The sequence below is a fragment of the Protopterus annectens genome, chromosome 15.part0 (genome assembly GCF_019279795.1).
Source record: "Protopterus annectens isolate FY-2018-M chromosome 15.part0, PAN1.0, whole genome shotgun sequence".
Taxonomy (NCBI): Eukaryota; Metazoa; Chordata; order Ceratodontiformes; family Protopteridae; genus Protopterus; species Protopterus annectens.
In genome coordinates, this window is record NC_056749.1 from 93427002 (window position 1) to 93448468 (window position 21467).

Genomic DNA, 21467 nt, shown 5'->3' on the forward strand with positions numbered 1-21467 from the left:
CCGAAGGAGTTCTTGAATTTTTCGTGTACATATCTATATATCTATATATCTATATATATCTATATATCTACATATCTATATATCTACATATATCTATATATATATATATATATATATATATATATATATATATATATATATATATATATACATATATATATATATATATACATTTATTTATTTTTATTTATTTTTATTTTTATTTATTTTACATTTGTAAATAAAATGAATGTAAATTCAAATAAAATAAAAATTAAAAAATAAAAATAAAATATATATATATATATATATATACACATACTTGTAAACATCCATTGCTGTACATATACACGCACATATAGGCACATATACTGCCCACCTTTCATGGTGGGAATATCACTTATGAAACAGTTGTGAGACATACAATTATGTAATAATATTGCACAGTGTTGTGCAGAATGCATTTCGCTGTCCTCAGGCATTATAGCTGTAGCAGGCCTCACTGGCTGTAACTCAGTCACACAGCATTTAACCACCACATGACATATTCCTGCACTGCTTGCTGTTTTCAATGCCACACACTACAACCTACATAGATATGTGCACATAGCAACCTTCAACTACATATATATGTTCAGCGTTCACTAACAGTTGCAGTATGTCCCTTTCCCTATGCACATCTGCATATACATATAGATACAGACTGCTGCCACATATGGAGGGTTCACAGTATGTAGAGTACCCTTCAGACACATCATTCAGATGCCAGCAAATACATATCTGTTACATACCTTACCTTTGTATTTCTCACCTCTGTCTGTTGTACCTGTTGACGTTCTTTTTTTTTTTCTTTTTTTTCTTTTGGTGTCTACTACGGCCTCTGTTTGTTTGTCTGTCTGTCTGTCTGTCTCTCTCTCACTCTCTCTCTCTCTCTCTCTCTCTCCAGTTGGTGCAATGATATTATTGCATGTGTGGACAGCAAGTACAGGCTGATTTTGTAGGTATCTGCACATGTGCATGTGATGTCCTCTGCATCAATTGGTGCCCACCATTTAGTAATTGCATGCAGCCTGCTGTGTGGTAATTGCAGTACTCACTGTGAGTTCAAGACACTGCTATAAAATGCTAGGTTAGGTAGGCGTAGCCCTTTCAGTTTGGCAGGGTGGGGCCCGTGCTTGTTTGCTCTGGACACTGTTGTCTCAGTCAGAAGGTTGGTATATGTCTCATATCTGAAGCTAGGGTTGTAGCCAGTGATATGCATGTTGTACTGAAACCTGACTGTTGCTTCTTCCAGTACACTCTTCTCAGTGTGTAAGTTTAGGCACACCTCCTAATTCTAACACTGGATACATGGGACTATGTACTTTCTTTTTGAATTAGAGAATTAACTGGCATACAACAGTAGTTATTGCAATGTATTTCTATGGCTTTCCTATTTTCCCTTTACATTCACTCATTGTAATGCATGATATATTTCTTTCAGCACCAAGTTATTGTATATCTGCTGTGGCTTAGTGGTACTTCATGCAGACTGGTGAGTCCAAGGTGTGTGGTTCGAGACTGACAAGGGTATTTTATTTTGCTGCTGAGCAGTACAAGGGCCTTGTCATACAGAGTGACTAAGGCACTTTTCAGCTGTTGTAATCGGGTTTGCTCTAGTTTGGCCAAGCTTAGCAATACTAAGTGAAGCTTAGCTTAGCTGAGCTTATTTTAGCAATGCTAAGCTAAGCGCACACATGTGCACACCGGTGCAAACCCGCTTACTATTGTTTACAAGTTACTCCCGCTAACCCCCGCGCTCATTTCTTTGACAGAAAAGTAAATGGGGAGATAGGAATGTGGTGATTAAGGGTGCACAAAGAGGGGAAGACAGTAGGGAAACCAGCTCAGGATGTACAGGATGGCTGTGGGGCAGGTCCATAGCTGACTATTTCTGTACCAGCAACAGCTGTGCATATGCAATACATTAGGAGTGATATTTGAAACCTTCCACCCCTGAGAGAGGGGTGAGGACAACTAAGTATGTTGTACTACCAATTATGAATAACAGGCACATGAACTCTTTGTGTACTGCTATACTGTCATTAGTACGTTACTCACTTCTGAACAGTTTGTGGTTTGTTTGTGTTGACATTAGCACAGTCTGCTCAGGACATCTGGACATATTTCAGTACTGTGTATGCCTACCTACACCCTTGGTTGTGCATGAATACACAGGTATATAGTACTTTTGGGTAGGGGTGCAGAACTGCAGAGAGCATTATTTATTATCATGTGTTGTTTATCTTGCTGAATATACAAACTTGCTGTGTACCTGTTACTCTATAGAGGCAAGTAGTCTGTCTGAGTAGCTCACACCTGTGGACATATCCAGATGGTAGACAGAGGTCAGCCTAGTATTCTTTGACTGTGCACCACACCAGTCTTTTCAGCACCTGAACAATGGCATTGTCACAGGTGGTTGCTAGCAGTACATGGCTACATCCTTTGATATTTCTGTGTTGTACTTCTACATAAGGGAATGCTTGTGGGATTCATTCTACAGCTATTTGCAGAGTGTGTAACGGCAGACAAGCTGATATGCCTGTGTGTTTCTGACTCTTACAGGCCTCAGATACTCTCAGGTATATATCTGAACAGCCTCAGGGAAAGGTACATATACCTGGGATACACCTGTGATATATTTCAGACATTTTGTAGTTCAGAATTTGGGGAATTCAGAGCATATGTATTACTACACCTTTTCTGACATGCAAGCAGTGTCTACTCTCACTTATTGACATTTTTCATTAAGTGAGATTCCCCACATTTTTGCCTACTGTTAGTACATTTCACAGGGAGTCAGAGGGGCACAGCTAACATTTGTTTACAAATCAGGGTCATCCCTGTTGTAGATCAGTCACTGTTGGGTGGTCTGGCCTGTGACCTATGCAAATATGCCAGTGTTTATCCTGCTCTGACACTGTGTGGGGTTTGTAAGGTGCTACTGTAACATTATTCCCTACTAGCATGGCTGATTCTCGTTTCACAGTCATGTCATGCAATTCCACAACACCTGCTGGTTAAGGCCCACAGAACAAGATTTGTGTTATGCCATTCCTATTTTCCCTTTACATTCACTCATGGTAATGCATGATACATTTCTTTCAGCACCAAGTTATTGTATATCTGTTGTGGTGTAGTGGTACTTCATGCAGACTGGTGAGTCCACGGTCCCAGGTTTGAGACTGACAAGGGTATTTTATTTTGCTGCTGAGCAGTACAAGGGCCTTGTCATACAGAGTAACTAAGGCACTTTTAAGCAGTTGTAAGTGGGTTTTCGCGAGTTTGCGCGACGCTTAGCAATGCTTAGCTAAGCGCACACAAGCTCACACTCGCGCACCCCCTCTAACTACTACTTAAAAGTGCTTACTCCCGCTAAACCTTGCGCTAATTTCTTTTAAAGAAAAGAAAATGGGGAGATAGGAAAGTGGTGAAAAGGGGGCACAAAGAGGGAAAGACAGTAGGGAAACCAGCTTGGGATGTGCAGGATGGGTGTAGGGATTTCTTTACCAGCAACAGCTGTGCATATGTTTGAAATTTGGTGTGAAATTTGAAACCTTCCACCCCTGAGAGAGAGGTGAGGACAACAAAATATGTTGTACTGCCAATTAGAATTATCAGTTTACATGTCCAGCGGACATGTGTGTGAATTGGGCAGCTATATATGGGGCGTAATTTTTTTGTGGGAACAGATTGCCCTTTTTTTTATTTTTTTTTTCAGGTGAGAGTGGAATGTGAGGTAGAGGAAGTAGGTATATTTGGGGAGGTAGATTGGGGAGGTAAACAGACAAGACAAACAAGACGCATACAGGGGCGGAGTTTGACACAAGGGGTGGGTGAACACAATTGACGGGGAAGGATGTTTGGAAATCACAAGCCAATGAGCCCACAGATGGAAACAGTGGAACTGAGATCCCCACCCATGGGCAGTCACCACTGCACCTTCACAGCCCTGAGGGTGGCTGTGCTGAGGGCTGTGTAGGACGGGCAGGCTCACCTGAGAGACGCGCCACTCTCGCCTCGAGCTGACATAGGGGATCAGCGACTGAATGCTGGATCTCCCTAAGCACCACAGCCCGGACACTAGCAAGGGTGACAGGTGTCCCTCCTCTGCACACGCTTGCAGGGGGGGATGAGCCCCATCCCCTGCAGTGCTTCCCCCCGAAGGTGGCACTGGACCAATGGAGGAGGGGAGCCCGGGCTGGGCACCGGACCTGCTGGTGCCAGGTGCACTCGCCAGCTGAGGAGGGACAGGTGGGTCTGCTGGGACCGGCCTTCCCATATGTTCTGTGAGTAGGTGTGTTTAATTACAATTAGAAAACAGCATTCCAGGTTAGTTGTAACAGCATGCAGTAATATTCCCATTAACCCAACACATCAAGGTTCCAACAGTTGAACAGCAAGCATAACACATGCATATATTGAATGACAGTGGATATTCCAAAAGCATGCAGGGATGTTTGGTAGCAACAGGCCACCATGATTGTGGTGTCTGAACAGGGCACATGCATCAACATGAATGCAAATATTTATAGAACAGTAGGACATATGTCCCAACAAATATTTAAGATTACACAAACCCATAGAGTTGTGGAATTGTATGGTTTATGCACAAACAGTAGGGTGTAAAAAAAAACCTCAGTTAACATCTTATAATTACCTTTACTCTACACTACATTCCTAGTGACTGCAAGTGTATATCCCCTACACGTATCATTACACTTGCCACCATGCATTAGGTTGTGTAATGGGTTCGGCTAGTTCAATATATACCTGACCTATATCTGACATACTAACTGTCCAAGATGCAGATGTTACTGCTACATATTTCTTTATTGCAGTTATACATGTCTTTATCTACATATCTGGATGTTTTCACATGACATTTACACTTCAGTTTGTACAGAACCCTGCATTTCTTGAAGCACACTCACATTTCTGGGGAACAAATTAACATGATACTCGTGTGCCAGATTTACTTATGCATGCCAGCCAGTAACTGACTGTTGAGGACTGTATATATGCTTCACAGCTACTAGCACTTCCATCACCCACTTTAGATGGGACTGCACAACTCTGAGTTGACAGCACTTGTTAAAACAGTACTATTTGTATAATGCATGGATACAACATTTCTAACTAAGTGACACAGACACACTCTGGGTTTTAGACCTTTATTTATGACATTACACACTTTTCCACAGGCTCACTCCTTTATTTGTTATAACAGTGCATATGGAAGACATATTCAAGACATATGATACCTTTATTAATAAGTTAGAACACTCTTTTTCAGGCTCACTCACTTATTGGATATGACAGTACCTGCACAGATATTATTCCAAACATATTTTAACTCTCTTAATGGGTTTCTACACTCTTTTTCTGCCTCTCTGATGTTTTTATCTGACAGTACATGCAGAGGACTTATTCAGGCCATTTTATGGCTGTATTATTGGACTACAACACTTTATTTCATGCTCTCTACACTATTTTATAGAACAATACATGCAGAATAATCACTAACCTGCCTGGTGGCACAGCCTATCAGCATAGGCTTGCTGATTCGCAGCACGGTCACCTGCAGCTGTAGAGTAAATGAGGGAATATTGAGACATACCTATCCGTTATACAGAAGCAATTATCAGTTCTTACATACTGCATTCCATGGCTACCTACCCAGCCGTGGGGCATCTTGCATCCCATGGGCCTCCTGTATCCATTGGTTCAGGATGGCCTCCTTCCATCTCTCCAGGTCTGCATGGTGGTGACGGATCTGCTCACCAGTCTGAGGAACGCCTGTGACACTGGTGAGGTCATGAGCTAACCGGTTCCAAGCCTCTGCCTTGTACTCCGTCCCTTGGAACTGGCCCTGCAGGAGTCTTGCCTCATGACGATGGACAAGGAGCCAAACCATGTATTTGGACTCCTCGATGCCCCAACGTTGCGCTCGGAAGCATGCACCCTCTCCTACACCAGCCATTCTAACTGCAGATGTGAGCTACAATCAGTTATGGCAAATATTCCTGCCTATGGGCCTTAAATATGCCGCATTGCCCGCACTTTTTTGTGATTGGTCATTTTTGACAATTTTCAGCTCACTGCAGACCTGCTTAGTCATGGTTAATCTACCATTTCTAAGTATATGTATGTTAGCAGTGGCTGCTTCTTCTAAGCTGTCATGGCTTGGTGGTTCTGGTCTTTCATTATGCTGCACAGGGTCCTGGGTTCAAACCTTGTCATTCTTTTATTTTAATACTGTCTAGACAGGCTAGGGGGTGTGGCTGCATTTAAGCAACTTAGCTCTACGTTGCTCCACAGTGCCCTACGGTGCCCTGGTTGGCCCGGCGTGCACGTCCACGCAAACATATTGCGCTGGGTAAAGCGCTTTTAAACTCTGGGCAACTCTATTGCGCTGGGTAAAGCGCTATTAAACTTTGGGCAACTCTATTTAGCTGGGTAAAGCACTATTAAACTTTGGGCAACTCTATTTAGCTGGGTAAAGCGCTATTAAACTTTGGGCAACTCTATTTAGCTGGGTAAAGTGCTATTAAACTTTGGGCAACTCTATTTCGCTGGGTAAAGCGCTGCTTAATGGCAGGCTATTATATATCTGGAACCTTTAAAATATATATTTTCTTCACTAATACATTGGCCATTTCACTGCTTTTAATAATATTTTAATCATATATGTCAGGTATTATTTCATATACTGATTTAGAACATAAATAAGAAGGGCATTGTTGGGACTCGAACCGTAAATGCCTCCTCTTTGTGCAAACGCTCTACCATTACACTATTGCTATTTGGTTGAATTTGTATAAGTAGTTCTTATATGCTCTTCGATGTCACAATTGCTAACTGTGGTTAAGCAATGGGCACACCCGCGCACACACATGCAAATACGGGCAGCTATATCATGGATTTAAAAAAAATAATAATTTTTTACGTTTTATAACTTTGATGGGGGTTTACAGTGTCAGGGAGTGTGGTGTTGGGTGCAAGTACATTTGAGCAAACTCACTCTTGTGTGCTGACATTATGCTTTTTAACAGCTTGCAGGGGCGTGGACATTTAGACTGCTCGGCAGTTGGACACGCACCCTGCTTTCCTACTGAGTCCGTGTAAGAGTTACAGATGAGTCAGCATGCCCTCATGAATATTCATGGCACGCTGACGTCATACCATTCAACTGCAGCCTCCGAGTAAGACATTTTAAGTCTTACACGGAGGTTTCGTGAATCCGGGGGGAATTGCATCTAGACACAACGTTATTATGAATATTACTCATGTGTGTTTGGGGAAGGGGTACACTTTACAGTTCATTAAAATACCCACTTTCAGTTATACAGTGAAATGACAATGGTTTCACTGTTTCTTCTGTGGCCTATCAATTTCAAGCAAAACTGTCATGGGTGCTTTGTTTACTTGTTTGTTTATTCACTTATATTAATAATGTGCTAACCTGAAACATTCATCTTATTTTCTGGATTGTTTTAGAAAATAGCATTTATAGCTTGACTGCTGTTTGACTTTTAAACGTACTGTTTGTGAAATTTTCAATAAAGAGTTTTGAAAAATTAAAGATGTTTTGGTTGGTTAATATACCAATGGGTTTTGAACTATTAGACAAATCACTGTCACTCTAATATGTTTGCCATTTCATAACATAAGTTTGTAGCATGGTAATATACATCATCAATAGCTGGCATTATTTATTACCAGTGAATTTAGTCAACTTAGGAGGCATCTATGCACATTGTTATTAAACAGTTCATCCAGTTTCTTAGCAACTATTTATGTTTTTACAGTTTTGAGATATTCATTGTAGAAACTTTATTATTATACAAAGCATTGTTAAGCCATTTACCAATTTCAAGACATCTTAAAATTTGTTTGGGAAGGACATCTGATAATATTTAGAGTTAAGAAATACAATATAGGTTCATAGGTTCATATGAGGCTACTAAGCTATTAGCCCAAGGGACTTTAAAATACTAGCCATGTTATACCTTTGTTACCTTATTGACCAAGTTGTATGGCATATATTTGCAGTGCGAGTCTATGATCAGCACTGATTGCCCTTATCAAAGAGGGACAGAGGTGACACCCCTGGGGTAAATTTACAGTCTCCCATCCAGTTGTCTAAGTTTTGCTTAACTAGGGTAATTAAGGAACTCTTTTTACGTGAATAGGGAGTTTGTTCCAGAGGAGTGGCAATCTCTGGGAGACATATTTGTCTCAACGGCATGTCGCAGGCTAGGTTAAGATCCCTAGAGTGAGTGAATATTTTCCCATTTGACTTGTGGATGTGCAGCATTTTCATGAGGGCAGGGTCTGAGACTGCTCTGTAGACCAGGCACAAGTCACCTCTCAGCAGCCTAGAAGGTACAGAGTTCAGTGACAGGGCCTTCAGTCTCTCCATGTAGGTCATGTGTTGAAGACTCTGAATTTTGCTGAGGTCTCTCCAGCTGCTGCAGGTGTCTGGTGAAGTACACACGGAAGGAAGCATTGTACTCTATTAGTGGTGTGATGAGGGGTGAGTACAGGGGAGTTATAACATCCTTAGATCTAGATGTGATGCCCTTACTTATAAGATGTGCAACATAGAAGGCCTTCCTTACCACTGTAGACACATGGTGATCAAAGTTAAGGTTGCTATCAACTTGTACTCCCAGATTTCTCACCACAGGGTTTGAGCTAAGGTGGGTATTATTAATAATGTAATTTGCAGAGACTTCCCCTTTGCTGAAAGGGATGATAACACATTTTTTTTTTGCATTTAGTTTAAGACTGTGGCTTTGGCATAAATCACTTGTCTGTGTAAACACTTTTTTTTAGTATGTCAATATCACTGGGGGAACTCAATGATTCCCCCCAGTTTGCAGTCATCGTAAATGTGGTAAGCCACAAGCCACCTGGACATCTGAAAAATAGATTCCAAACAGTAGAGAGCCCAGCACAGATCCTTGTGGTATACTACTGGTAACTGGTCTGCAGGTAGAGGTGGAATCCCCAACTTTAACTTGTATGTGTTCTGTCAGTGAGCCAGTTGGCTACCCACCTAGTGACATATGGATCATTTCCCACCTGGGTGAGTTTCACAGTGATGCCTGAGTGAAGGATTGTGTCAAAAGCCTTTGGCTAAGTCAAGATAGGCTGTATGTACTGTTCTGTCTTCATCCTGGCTTTTGATGACATTTTTGAAGTCCACCAGATTTAATAAGCATGATCTATCCTTAACGAAGGCAAACTGGGTTGGGTCAAGAGTTTGAAGGTCACCTATGTCTTTGTTGATAAGGTCCATGATGATTCTCTCCATGGTCTTGCAGATAAATCTGGTTAGGCTTATGGGTCTATAGTTCACAAGGTCGGTTGATGGACCCCTTTTGTGCAAGGGAATTACTGTTGCTGTTTTCAACTCTGCTGGGACAAAGCTATCGCTTAGACTGTGGATGAAAAGAGTGTTAAGTAGTTCCGCTAAGTCCTGTTTTAGACCATTTAGTAGGCAGCCAGGCATTTTATCTGGTCTCATAGAAGCTGTTTTTTTAGCCATGGAGAGTGTGGTTATGATCTGCGTTTTGGCTGTACTAGGTTGAGGACTGGTGACAGGTATGCTTTGGTGTGGGGAAAGGGGTTGAAATCTGGGCCAAGTCTGTCTGCTAGCAAGTTGGTGATGTACTCAGGGTCAGTATGAGTGGTACCGTCCACTAGTAGTTTGGCACAAAGCTGGCTCTTCCCTTTTAAATTTCTGATGTAGCTGAAGAATGCTTTGTGATTATCCTTGGTTAGGGCTGCTAGTTTAGCTTTGTAATTAGCTTTAGAGGACTTTACAAGATATCTAATTTTCTTGTTCAAGCTGTGTAGGGTCTCCTTCCTCTGCTGAGTCAGTTCCCTCTTGTTCTTAAACATTAGTTTCTTCCTTTTGTTGTATAACCTATTTATACTTGATGTCCATCAGGGTGGCTTATTTTTTGTGAGGACCTTGCTTTGCTTAATTCAAGTACAACCAAGTCTATACATCTGTATAGGTGTTTATACAGGGCATTTGTGTACACCTCTGTATAGGAGTTATTGTTGACAGTAGCAGCAGGGGGGGTTGAAACTATTTATGCCATCACTTAGGAGGCTATAATTTGCTTTGGAGAAATTTTTCATCCTTTTTGCTCTTGAGGGAGGGTCAGGTATGATTGTTACTTCAAACTAGACTGATTTATGATCAGACCTTACAGGGAGGGCAACACACAGGGGATAGTGCAGACATGCCATATGTTGGTGAATACTAAGTCTAGGACATTTGAGCTCCCTGTGGGGGTGCAGACTATCTGTCTCACAGCACTTGTATTAACAAAGTCCAGGAACCTTAGGGTGAGCGTATTTGTGCTCATATATGATTCCCAGCTGATGGAAGGATAGTTGAAATCACCCATGAACAAGGTGTCTGGCTGTATAGTGAATGACAAAAGTAGGTCCAGGTAGGCAGACTGGTTCTCATGATGGAGGAACTATAGCTAACAATGATATGGAAGGTTGTTTTACCTACAGTGAGTTAGTCTTGAGGTGCATTTCTCTTTAATGAAGATGGATACACCTCCATCTATGGAACTAACAAAGTACTAAAATGATTACTTTATATTAAAATTAATACAGTTAAAATGTAAAACATTTTTCCTGAGAAACTGCAAGCACGACACTAAAAAACTGCAAACATGACATACCTAATACATATAAAAAATATATATACATATATATATATATCTATATATATATCTATATATCTATCTATATATATATATATATATATATATATATATATATATATATATATATGGGTCTACTCTGACCCATCGAAACTACATTTCAATGAAACATAATAAGGCGAGCTGTTTTTCGGGAAAGTGCACTTTTACCAAAATGCACTTTTGCAAAAAAACTAATTAAATGAAAACAAAACAAAAAAACAAACAAAATAAAAAAAACACAATAGTGACAATATTTATGTGGGGGGGGGGGCAAGTCCCCCTACACCCCCCATGCCCCCGCTACTTTTATATTCTCACTCCGACATCTCACTACAAAAAGGAACATTCCCTTATCCCGACTGTGCCCCGATCTAAGTAACAGCCCCAGTTGCTGTTCACTTAGGTGCCTTTTCACGAAAGTGCATTTTGGCAAAAATGCACTTTTGCAAAATAGAGCTCGCCTAATTACGTTTCACTGAAACGTAATTTCATTGGGTCAAGGTAGACCCATATGAATGAAACCCATAAGACTGAAACCCATAATACTGAAATTCAACATACTAAATTGTAAATGGGACCATATAAAACCAGACTGGGGGGCTATGCCCCCTAAACCCCCAATGTGGCGGGCTGCACCCCCACCCCCCAACTATATATACTAACTCCAGGATCGCACTACAGTGGGGAAAAGGGCATATACCTTTCACTTGCCTTACAGTAGTCTACATTCTGCCACTACTACACTCTTTTCCCCACTGTAATGCGATCCTGGGGTTAGTATATATAGTTAAGGGGGGTGTGGGGGGGCATAGCCCCCAATCTAGTCTAGTTTTATATGGTCCAGTTAAAATTTAGTATGTTGAAATTCAGTATTATGGGTTTCAGTCTTATGGGTTTTGAAATTTCAGTCTTATGGTCTCAGTCAAATGCGATTCATTCAAATGAGGTTTCTATCATATGATAGGGATACATATATCTATATATATCTATATATATCTATATATATATATATATATATATATATATATATATATATATATATATATATATATGTAGATATATATAGATATATATTATATATATCCTTATCAGATTATCGAGTTTTCAGAAACTCAAAATTCATATAGTTGGGACCATATGATCGAGTTTCTGAAAACTTGAACATCAAAAAAAAAATCTACATTTTTTATGTTTTTGCAGGGAGAAAGTCCCCCTGCACCCCCCCCTTCAGCCCCTGCAAATTATGTATGCAAACTCCCAGATTGCACTACAGTGAAGAAGACAGTAAATTTCCCGATCTGCACTGTACTGTGATCTCCATTCAAAGCCTTAGAGTTTTCAAAAAACTCAAATATATAATCCCAACCATATGAATATTGAGTTTCTGAAAACTTAGTCATCTTATAGGGATGTATTTATATGCAGTTATATATATATATATATATATATATATATATATATATATATATATATATATAAAAATATATATTTATTAATATGTACACGTATGTAGATGGACAGGTATTTAAATTCAAACACACATATCTATGTATATATCTATATCTATATCTAAATCTATATACATCCATATCTCTATATAGAGATAAAGATATATATAAATATAGAGACGTACAAATCTTATTTACAGTTGCAGACTTACAGAAGACGTCTTTATATCATGTTAATGTGAACCTTATTTTAATAAAGAGTTTTAAAAAATATTTCTTTCTGTCATTATGTTACATGTGACACTGGCTAAGAATATAATTTATTGCATAAAATGCAGGACTGAACAAAAAAAATTTTGGAAACAAATTGATGGCCTGCCACAGCAAGTCTCACCTTAACACCTAGATGATATTCATGAATTCTGGTTGCTGAAATTAATACCAAACACCTCCAAAGTTAAATTACGTGCAATTAAATGCCAGTGATCTATATTATTGTGTACAATGAAATAGACAAATCCAAATTTTCTATCACTTTACATAATTACATCTTCTGCTTGTGCAGTATTGCACTAAATACAATTATTGTTGGAAGCAATATGTTAACATTTATTCTAATTTAAGAACTTCTCTATTAAATTGTATGCAATCAGAGAAAGCAAATTATGTATAATATGAAAATAAATACATACATCTGTCCTTAATGGTTCTATTACAAGTACTCGAGACCTAAATACTCATATACTGCAGGCTCAAAGCCAGGGATTCAATTGTCTTGTAACAGTATGTGTCTCACACTCAAACGTGAATATCGTTCAGGCAAGCAGCTACTGCACCTTACCTGAATACATTAGTCATATTTGTTTGAGCTAAGTGCAAATGCCATGGGGAGGGAGAGGAAGTGTAGATTAGGGAATCAACTGGGGAGAGGATTTAGGTTTGTGGAGTGAGAGGGGAGTTTTAGGGTTAGGGAGCAGGAAAGGAGTTTTAGGATTAGGGAACAGGAGGGGAGATTAGGGTTAGAGAGTGGTAGGGGAGATTAGGGTTAGGGAACAGGAGAAGAGTTTTAAGGTTAGGGAGTGGTAGGGGAGATTAGGGTTACAGATGGATATGGAAGGTTTAAGATTAGGGAGTCGGTAGGGGGTTTAGGTTTAAGGTTGGGTGCTTGGAGGATAAGTAATTAAGCATGATTGGACAAGTGGGAGTTAGAACACCTGCCTTTTTGAGCAAGTGGCAGCGAGCCGGTGTGTCATAAGCTGCTATCATGTGACACTTTAGAAGACCCACCCTGTTGTTAAACCAGTGACATAAGCATAACAAAGGAATTTACTTCCAGGTATATTTTTGATAGCATTTGTAACGGTGCACCTTCTGCTGAATGTAATTTTTTTATTGTTAATATTATTCACTAATTGTGATTGACTGATCTTTGTTGAATATTTTTTGCATTATATATATTTGAACATTTTGTCAACATTTCTTTGACTGGATAAAATATTTGCAATCTTTCCATTAGCAATTCTCTTTCTTTAAACTTAGGAACCAGTATAAGTGTTACAGCGGCATGCATCCAATTAGTTATGATATATTGTGCCATACATACCCGTTTGTGGTGTTATTCTTCCCTGGAAAAACAGAAATACTTATTAAGCAAGAGTTACTTAAAAAAAAAGGAAATAATAAACATATTTTATTATAGTAAAAACTGAAAGGAGACCTTTTTTTCTTTTACGATGATGAAGAACTGCAAATGTTGAAATAAAAATAACAGCTAACAAACCACATGCAGCTCCAGCTGCACCTATTTTAATTGGCAATTCTACATCAAAAGGATCTGAAAAAAATATGAAATAATATTATACAGACTTCAATAAATGCTGACATTTTAATCTGTTTTAATCAAAGAATCTGTGAACAATATTTTACAGGGATAATAAACATATTGGAGTACCCAGATAATGCCATTTCACATAATTTAATATATTTAGTACAAATATAGTCAGAAAAAGGTTTGCAGTGCATTTATTATTTAGATCTAGGAGACTGTTATAACATGTATTTCTTCAATACAATTGCTCCACATGATCCATCTGCTATACTGTTACAATGAAATAAAACAAGTCCAGTTTTTTTCCTTGTTATGATGCTTTTATTATTTCCCATGTTGTCATAATTTTAAATTTTCCCTAAAATGAACTAAGCTAAAAAATCAAGCTATGCAGCATCCGCTAGGTTTCATACCCTTCTCAGAAATGTCATCTCCATTACCTCAAGCATACTCAGCTACTACCCATATTTCTGTACCATGCACTTGTACTGGTCGCAGCAGTGTTTTGAACACCTTACTATTCTTCTGTCACACATGCCCCATGATGCTTTGTGTTAGTGGGTTGCAGTACTTCAGTTTCTAGCGTTGTCCTAACCATTCAGAATTCCTTTCTCCTCATTCCTGCCTTGTGGATAATTGAAGCTGTTACCTATTCCACTATGTTCATCCTATCTCAGTTTCCAGCTTCTTCTGACTTCCCCTAGTTACTACCATGACCACTGTCTTGTCTGTACTCAAATTTGCAATCCAATCCCTCATCACATGTTGAAATTTCTGTTCAGAGTCTGTGAGTAATGTGTACTGGCATGTATGACCTTCACAGGGGTTTCCATTTGTGTTTAGTCTCAAAGATAATCAAAGAGATGCCAAAGACAGTATATGACTATAGCTGAAAAAAAAAAAAACTTCATTACTGATTATTTCCATTCTGCATTTAAAAGCAATATTAGATTTTCACAACGTACCAAATACTGGAGTTTACCCTTGATGAACTTGAACCTTGTACACTGGATACATTCTTGCAGTTTGCAGCAGTAAGTTTCATACTAAAATATTATATATATATATATATATATATATATATATATATATATATATATATATATATATTGATATACACTGGCCAGGATTGACCTTTCTGTAGCAGGTGAGTATCATTTTCACATTCTGTCTTTCTCTCAGATGTGTTCCTGATATTTTTGATAAAGTGTCTATATCCATAGTGTCCATTGCAGACCAGATTTTACAGTAAGTCTATGACTGATTCTTCAGTTTTTCTCAACAGAACTTGCCTTTCTCCTAAACATTCCATAAAAGACACTGTAACTGTTCTCATCCATACATCCATACATCCACTACCTCTTTCCCCATTTTTACATATGGGGTCAGGGTGTCACTTTAACAGTGGCAATCATCTAAAGGGCAAGGTTTACACCACTGGGTGGCTAGCCTAGTGGTGGCTGTTCTTTCGTACCACACACTCACATGCACTGTCATACCTACGGCCTATTAAAAGTGTCCAATTCACCTAGTGCATGTCATTGGAATGGGGAAGAAACAGAACACCTGAAGGAAACCCATGCAAACATAGGGAGGACAGGCATACTCCACAAAAAAGGCACCCCAGCCAAGAATCAAACTGGAGAGCCTCTTGCTGTGAGGAAACAATGCTATCTGCTGACTTTCCACAATGACTATCCCTGAATTTCCAGTTGTTTTTACAGTACACTGATTCTCCAAAATATTTTTAGTGCAGCCACCATTTATAGAAGTAGGGTCTGCTATCACTACAATTTTTGAACTAACAGGAAGTTTAATATGAAATAATCCATGTTTGGCAAATATCCTAAACTAATAAATACTATGGTCATATGGATCTGTATATTAGATGACCAAAGCTTTAGGTAATCAAATACCTAAAGCTCGACACCTAAACATCGAAAGCTGTAAACAGCGAATGGCCACTTTTCACAGGGAATAAAATTGCTTAGCTGGACAAGAAAAAAAACTTTCAAACCCTAATTGAGTGGGGTGATTTGTCCCCCCACACACCTCTGCTAACTAAATATACCAACTCCAAGATTGCTCTACAGTGAAGAAAATGGCAGATGCCCAATAACGGGCAAGAAAATTTTTTCCCTATGAAAAAATTTGCGGAAGTGACCATTCACAGTTGTATAGGTGTCAAGCTTTAGGTACTCAATTACCTAAAGCTTCAACTATATGATATAGACCCTGGTCATACAGCTGCACGATTAACAGTTGGTAAACAAGTCTCAAGGAAGGGAAGCAACAGTCTTTGTGGCACAGAATGTCTCATTTTAGTTTAGAGTTACAATCCATGTGTGTTGATTACTAGTTAAATGCATTGTACTAGAAATAATTTCATAACCATATACAGCTATTAATGAATTAGTAGCAAGGGGGTCTTGTTTTGTAAAATGTCTTGAATCTCAGATTTGTATGCTATCCTGCATTCACATAAACATTATAATATCATATTTTGCATTAGAAGTATGTAAGAGTGGTACAGGATATGTACGAGGGTAGTATGACAGTGGTGAGGTCTGCGGTGGGAGTGACAGATGCGTTTAAGGTGGAGGTGGGATTACATCAAGGATCACCTTTCTTATTTGCAATGGTGATGGACAGGTTGACAGATGAGATCAGACAGGAGTCCCAGTGGACTATGATGTTTGCAGACGACATTGTGATCTGTAGTGAGAGTAGGGAGCAGGTTGAGGAGATGCTGGAGAGGAATGAAGGTCAGCAGGGCCAAGACAGAATATGTGTGTGTGAATGAGAGGGAGGATAGAGAAATTGTGAGGATGCAGAGAGTAGAGTTGGTGAAGGTGGATGACTTTAAAGTACTTGGGATCAACAGTTCAGAGTAATGGTGAGTGTGGAAGAGAGGTGAAGAAGAGAGGACAGGCAGGATGGAGTGGGTGGAGAAGTGTGTCAGGAGTTATCTGTGACAGACGAGTACCAGTAAGAGTGAAAGGGAAGGTCTACAAGAGGGTAGTGAGACCAGCTATGTTATATGGGTTGGAGACAGTGGCACTGACAAAAAGGCAGGAGTCAGAGCTGGATGTACAGAGTTAAAGATGTTAAGATTTGCACTGGGTGTGATGAGGGTGGACAGGATTAGGAAATAGTATATTAGAGGGTCAGCTCAGGTTGAATGGTTTGGAGACAAAGTCAGAGTGGCAAGATTATGTTGGTTTGGACATGTGCTGAGGAGAGATGCTGGGTATATTGGGAAAAGGATGCTAAGGATGAAGCTGCCAGGTAAGAGGAAACAAGGAAGGCCTAAGATAAGGTTTACGGATGTGGTGAGAGAGGACCAGCAGGTTGTTGGTGTGATAGAGAAAGATGCAGAGGACATGAAGAAATTGGTTGAGATGTTCTGCTGTGGCGAACCCTAATGGGAACAGCTGAAAGAAAAACAAGACTGTTTATAGCTGTTTTACACATACAGCAGTTTCAAATAAAACAACAAAAATGTGTCATGTCCTGTAAATTATGTCCTGTATTCATATTTGTTGCACATAACACACATGCTGACTGCTTAAAGCACTTAATTTATACCATAGAGATATTCATTATGCTATTTTGGTACTCAAGGAAAGGAGCATTCTGTAAATCTGAAGGGCAGCCTAATAATGTCTTGTGAGAATATTTCATCCATTTTCCAAGCTGCTGATTAATTAACATTTTTGAATTTAAAAAAGTCCACAACTATACTCTATAAACTACTGGTCTGTCTTTTTAAATCAGACCACCCCTTAGTTTTAATTGCAAGAGGGTCTAAACTGCAAGATGTTCTGTAACATAATGCCTCATTGTCTGCAGTTTTATTGATCAGCCCCCCTCATGTTGTTTGTTGACGTAATCCATCACCAGAATGAACATAAATGGACCCACAGATGACTATGATGCATGGCCACTTCTACTGGAAAGCCCTCTGTGTCATGGCATCCTTGCATAAAGTCTGCTGTAATTCCGCCAGTGTTTCTGGGACTTTGAACTATCACAGGACCTTGGGACTTTCATATATGCTTTCTCCATATCTATGAATGCCAATTTGGAATATTTCATTATCTGCAGCTTATTTCCCACTATTTATTTTCCTAGAAACATTGAGGCAATTGTATTGCATTCTGATCTGAATCTGAACTAACCTTCTCCCATCTTTTATTTTTACTGGTTTAAAAATGTGTTTATCAATCACCCACTCCCACATTTCCATGCAGTCAATGCTAGATAACAATAGGGGCAATTCAGGTGGTTACCTTGGGTCTACTGCTCTAGTGGGATCCATGGGCAGCCATAAAAAATAAGAATTTTTTTAAAAAATAGTTTCCCTTAGGTTCAACACATAAGCTAACTCATTTTAGATAGCTTACATGCTAAACTTAACAAGCTTAACTTAACATTCACTTGTTGAATGTTAAATCTTTGTTTTTTTTCTTTTTTGAAAAAACTAAATGATGTATACTTTGAATATTTACCTCTATATAATCACAGTGCTCATCATTTGTGCATATGCAGCATGTAGCAATGAAGTTCTTCAGCTTAGATGCTTTTCATTTATTCTTTTAAGTAAAGAAATGCCTCTTTACAAAACAAATATATAAATGCTCACAAATGTAATAATTCGATCTAAAGTGATGCTTCTTTCCATCCCAAGATTTATTTAGATGACAGTGAAAACAAAGCCTGCATGTGAATGAAAAGAAATAACATCTGTCTAGCTGTGGCTATGGGCTGTGGAGTGAAGGGAAGTGTATAACAGATAGTGTGTTGTAAGTTTAAGAAGCATTTCAAAGTGAGGACATGTGTATATAAATAGAGAGCACATGCAGGCAGCAGTGACATTTTGAGAGAACAGCCAGAGTGTTAACATGTATGAATGTGGTAGTCAGTCTATTTATAAGTTTATTTAAGTTTAGGTTACTAATCCTCAGTCTTGATGTGTTTGTGTGTAATAAAGGTGCTTGAACCGAAGCCACAACTGTTTGTTTTATCCTGGCCGGACGAGTGACATGGTGTCCACACCAGGACAGAGAGTGCAACTTCTTCAAGCCATGAGGTGCAGAGTTAACGGTGAAGGTACACTGAGCAGGTTGGATGATACAGTGTTCAAGTGATAAAGAAATAAAGGCCAGAAATTAACTTCAGGTAACCAATACTCGCACAAATTATTTATTTTGTAAAGAAAATGATACGAAGCATTCACAAAGCACAAGACACATTATTAATCAAATGAGTAGCACAAAATGCATTATTAATGAAACAAAAGCACAAAATCCATTATTGATTAAACAAAATATTCAAAACCGCCATATTTGATAGAATTATCAGAAATACGTATGTGGGTGTTCAGAGTTACCTCTGATTTGCATAGTAAGCATATTAAAAGTAAAACAAGCACAAGAAAAGCATAACAAGCATGATAAGAGGTCAAATGGGCATAATGACTACAATATAAGGGAAATATAAGCATAGAAAAGCAAGGTGCCTGCATGTTTTTTAGTAAACGACCATGTTTTGACATGAGCTACTATTTCACATTGACCAAAGCTATTCAAAGTGTAACTAGAGTTGTTTGAAGTATTTCAATGTGCAAAGTATTTGCAGTATGTGCTTTATTACAGTACAATTATTTCAAACAGTTTACTGTGTGCAGAGTACAATTATTTGAAAAGTGCAGTTAGAATACAGTGATTTTGAAAAGTTTCTTGTGCTACGTATGTTTTATTCACAGAGTGCAGTCATTTCAAAGTGTTTCTTACACTGTACAGTTATTTCTCAAAGTACAGTCATTTCAAGAAGTTTCTTGTGCTGTGTTCAGTTCATTCACAAGGTGCAGTCATTTTGAAATATTTCTTACACTGATAAGGGGTGGTTTCCCCAAGTATATTGATTTAAAAGTGTTCTTGTGCTATGGAGACTTATTTCACAAAGTGCAGTAATTTCAAAGAATCTTTTGTGCTATTGGGCATAATTACAAGTTCTGGCATAAATTTCTGGCATATATGTGTGTATGTTCGCACATGATTCCAAGGGTTTTTATTACCGTGTGTTGATATGGCAGAGGCATTTTGCAGTCCCAGTCCACTTGTGTTTGATCATAATATTGCAGAGAATTGGAGAGTATTTGAGCAGGAATACAATATTTTTATACAGACAGCTTTTTCTGATAAAGATGCACATACAAGGGCATTTATTTTGCTTAATTTAGTAGGGTCATTTGTGTATGCACCAACAATATATATAGGAGAAGGGGACAACTTCCATATTGTTGTACTGGCTGAATCAAGGGTGGACCCTGACTGCTTGGAACATAAATTTAGAGAAATGTGTAACCCCCATACAAATGTTACATTGGAGAGACACCTATTTTATACAAGAGATCAAAAGCCGGGAGAAACTTTTGCAGCTTATATTACTTACTTGAGAAACAAGGCTAAAATGTGCAGATTTAGTGATGTAAAAGATGAGGTGATAAAAGACAGTCATGTGTGGTGTTAATAATGCTGCAGTGAGAAAGATTTTGCTATGTGACAGTGATTTAACACTGAGCAAAGCTATAGAGATTTGTTAGATACATGAGCTTACAGAAAGGCATACAAATATGCTTGCAAGTGATGGTTTCATCAGCCTCTATGGCAAATGTAGACAGCATGCAGCACATGGTAGTAGAAATAGGCCTAAGGACATGGCAGCTGCAGCCCCTGCAGGATTTCCAGGGAGAACCTGTAACTTTCCAACAAGTTCTAAGACTAGGTCAGTGAAATGGACATGCTCAGTGCAGCATTAGGGTGAGTCAGCAAAACCCAAGTCAAATCTTATTGTTAACTGTTGCAAATGTGGTGACAATCACGAGTCTAAAAGAAAAAAGTGTTTAGAATTTGGTCAGCAATGCCACAAGTATATAAAAATGGAACCTCTTTCAAAAACTTTGTAAATCAAGCAAGCCTCATTTATTTATTAAGAAAGGTCATTCAAGAAAGCAAGTTGATCAAACAGAAAGCTGCAACTCTACTTTCTATGTAGATGGTGTACCAGTGGTTGATGAAAAGGTTAATGCAGTAGATTTGTTGGCAAAGAACAAAGTGTTTTGTACTGTCCTGATCAATGGTAAACCCACAGAGCTCAAAGCAGACACTGGTTCAAAGTACAATTTTATGTCAGGAAAAACATTTGAGTAACAGCTGATGAACAACTTAATTTGCCCAATTGTGTGAAGCTTGTTGCTTATGGAGGTGAAGCGATTCAAATCAAAGGCTCAATAGTGCTTTCATGCTATTCAGATGGGAACAGTTACAGCTTGCAATTTTATGTAGTCATAAAACCTATGCAGTCATTGTTAAGTCTCAGAAACAGTTTAAGAATGAGACTGCTTTCTTTTACCAAAGAAGTCCA

At 38.7% G+C, this 21467-nt stretch overlaps 1 protein-coding gene across 1 annotated transcript in view; it reads right to left on the reverse strand.

Annotated features, from left to right (window-relative positions):
- Positions 1 to 21467, reverse strand: part of LOC122789800 (tyrosine-protein phosphatase non-receptor type substrate 1-like) — a 502255-nt gene that overhangs the window by 151727 nt on the left and 329061 nt on the right. The window contains exons 4-5 of the mRNA XM_044057242.1: positions 13929 to 14045; positions 13815 to 13836 (exon numbers count right to left, since the gene is read on the reverse strand). Of these exons, the coding sequence (XP_043913177.1) occupies positions 13815 to 13836; positions 13929 to 14045 (139 nt within the window). The remainder of the gene's footprint in view (positions 1 to 13814; positions 13837 to 13928; positions 14046 to 21467) is intronic.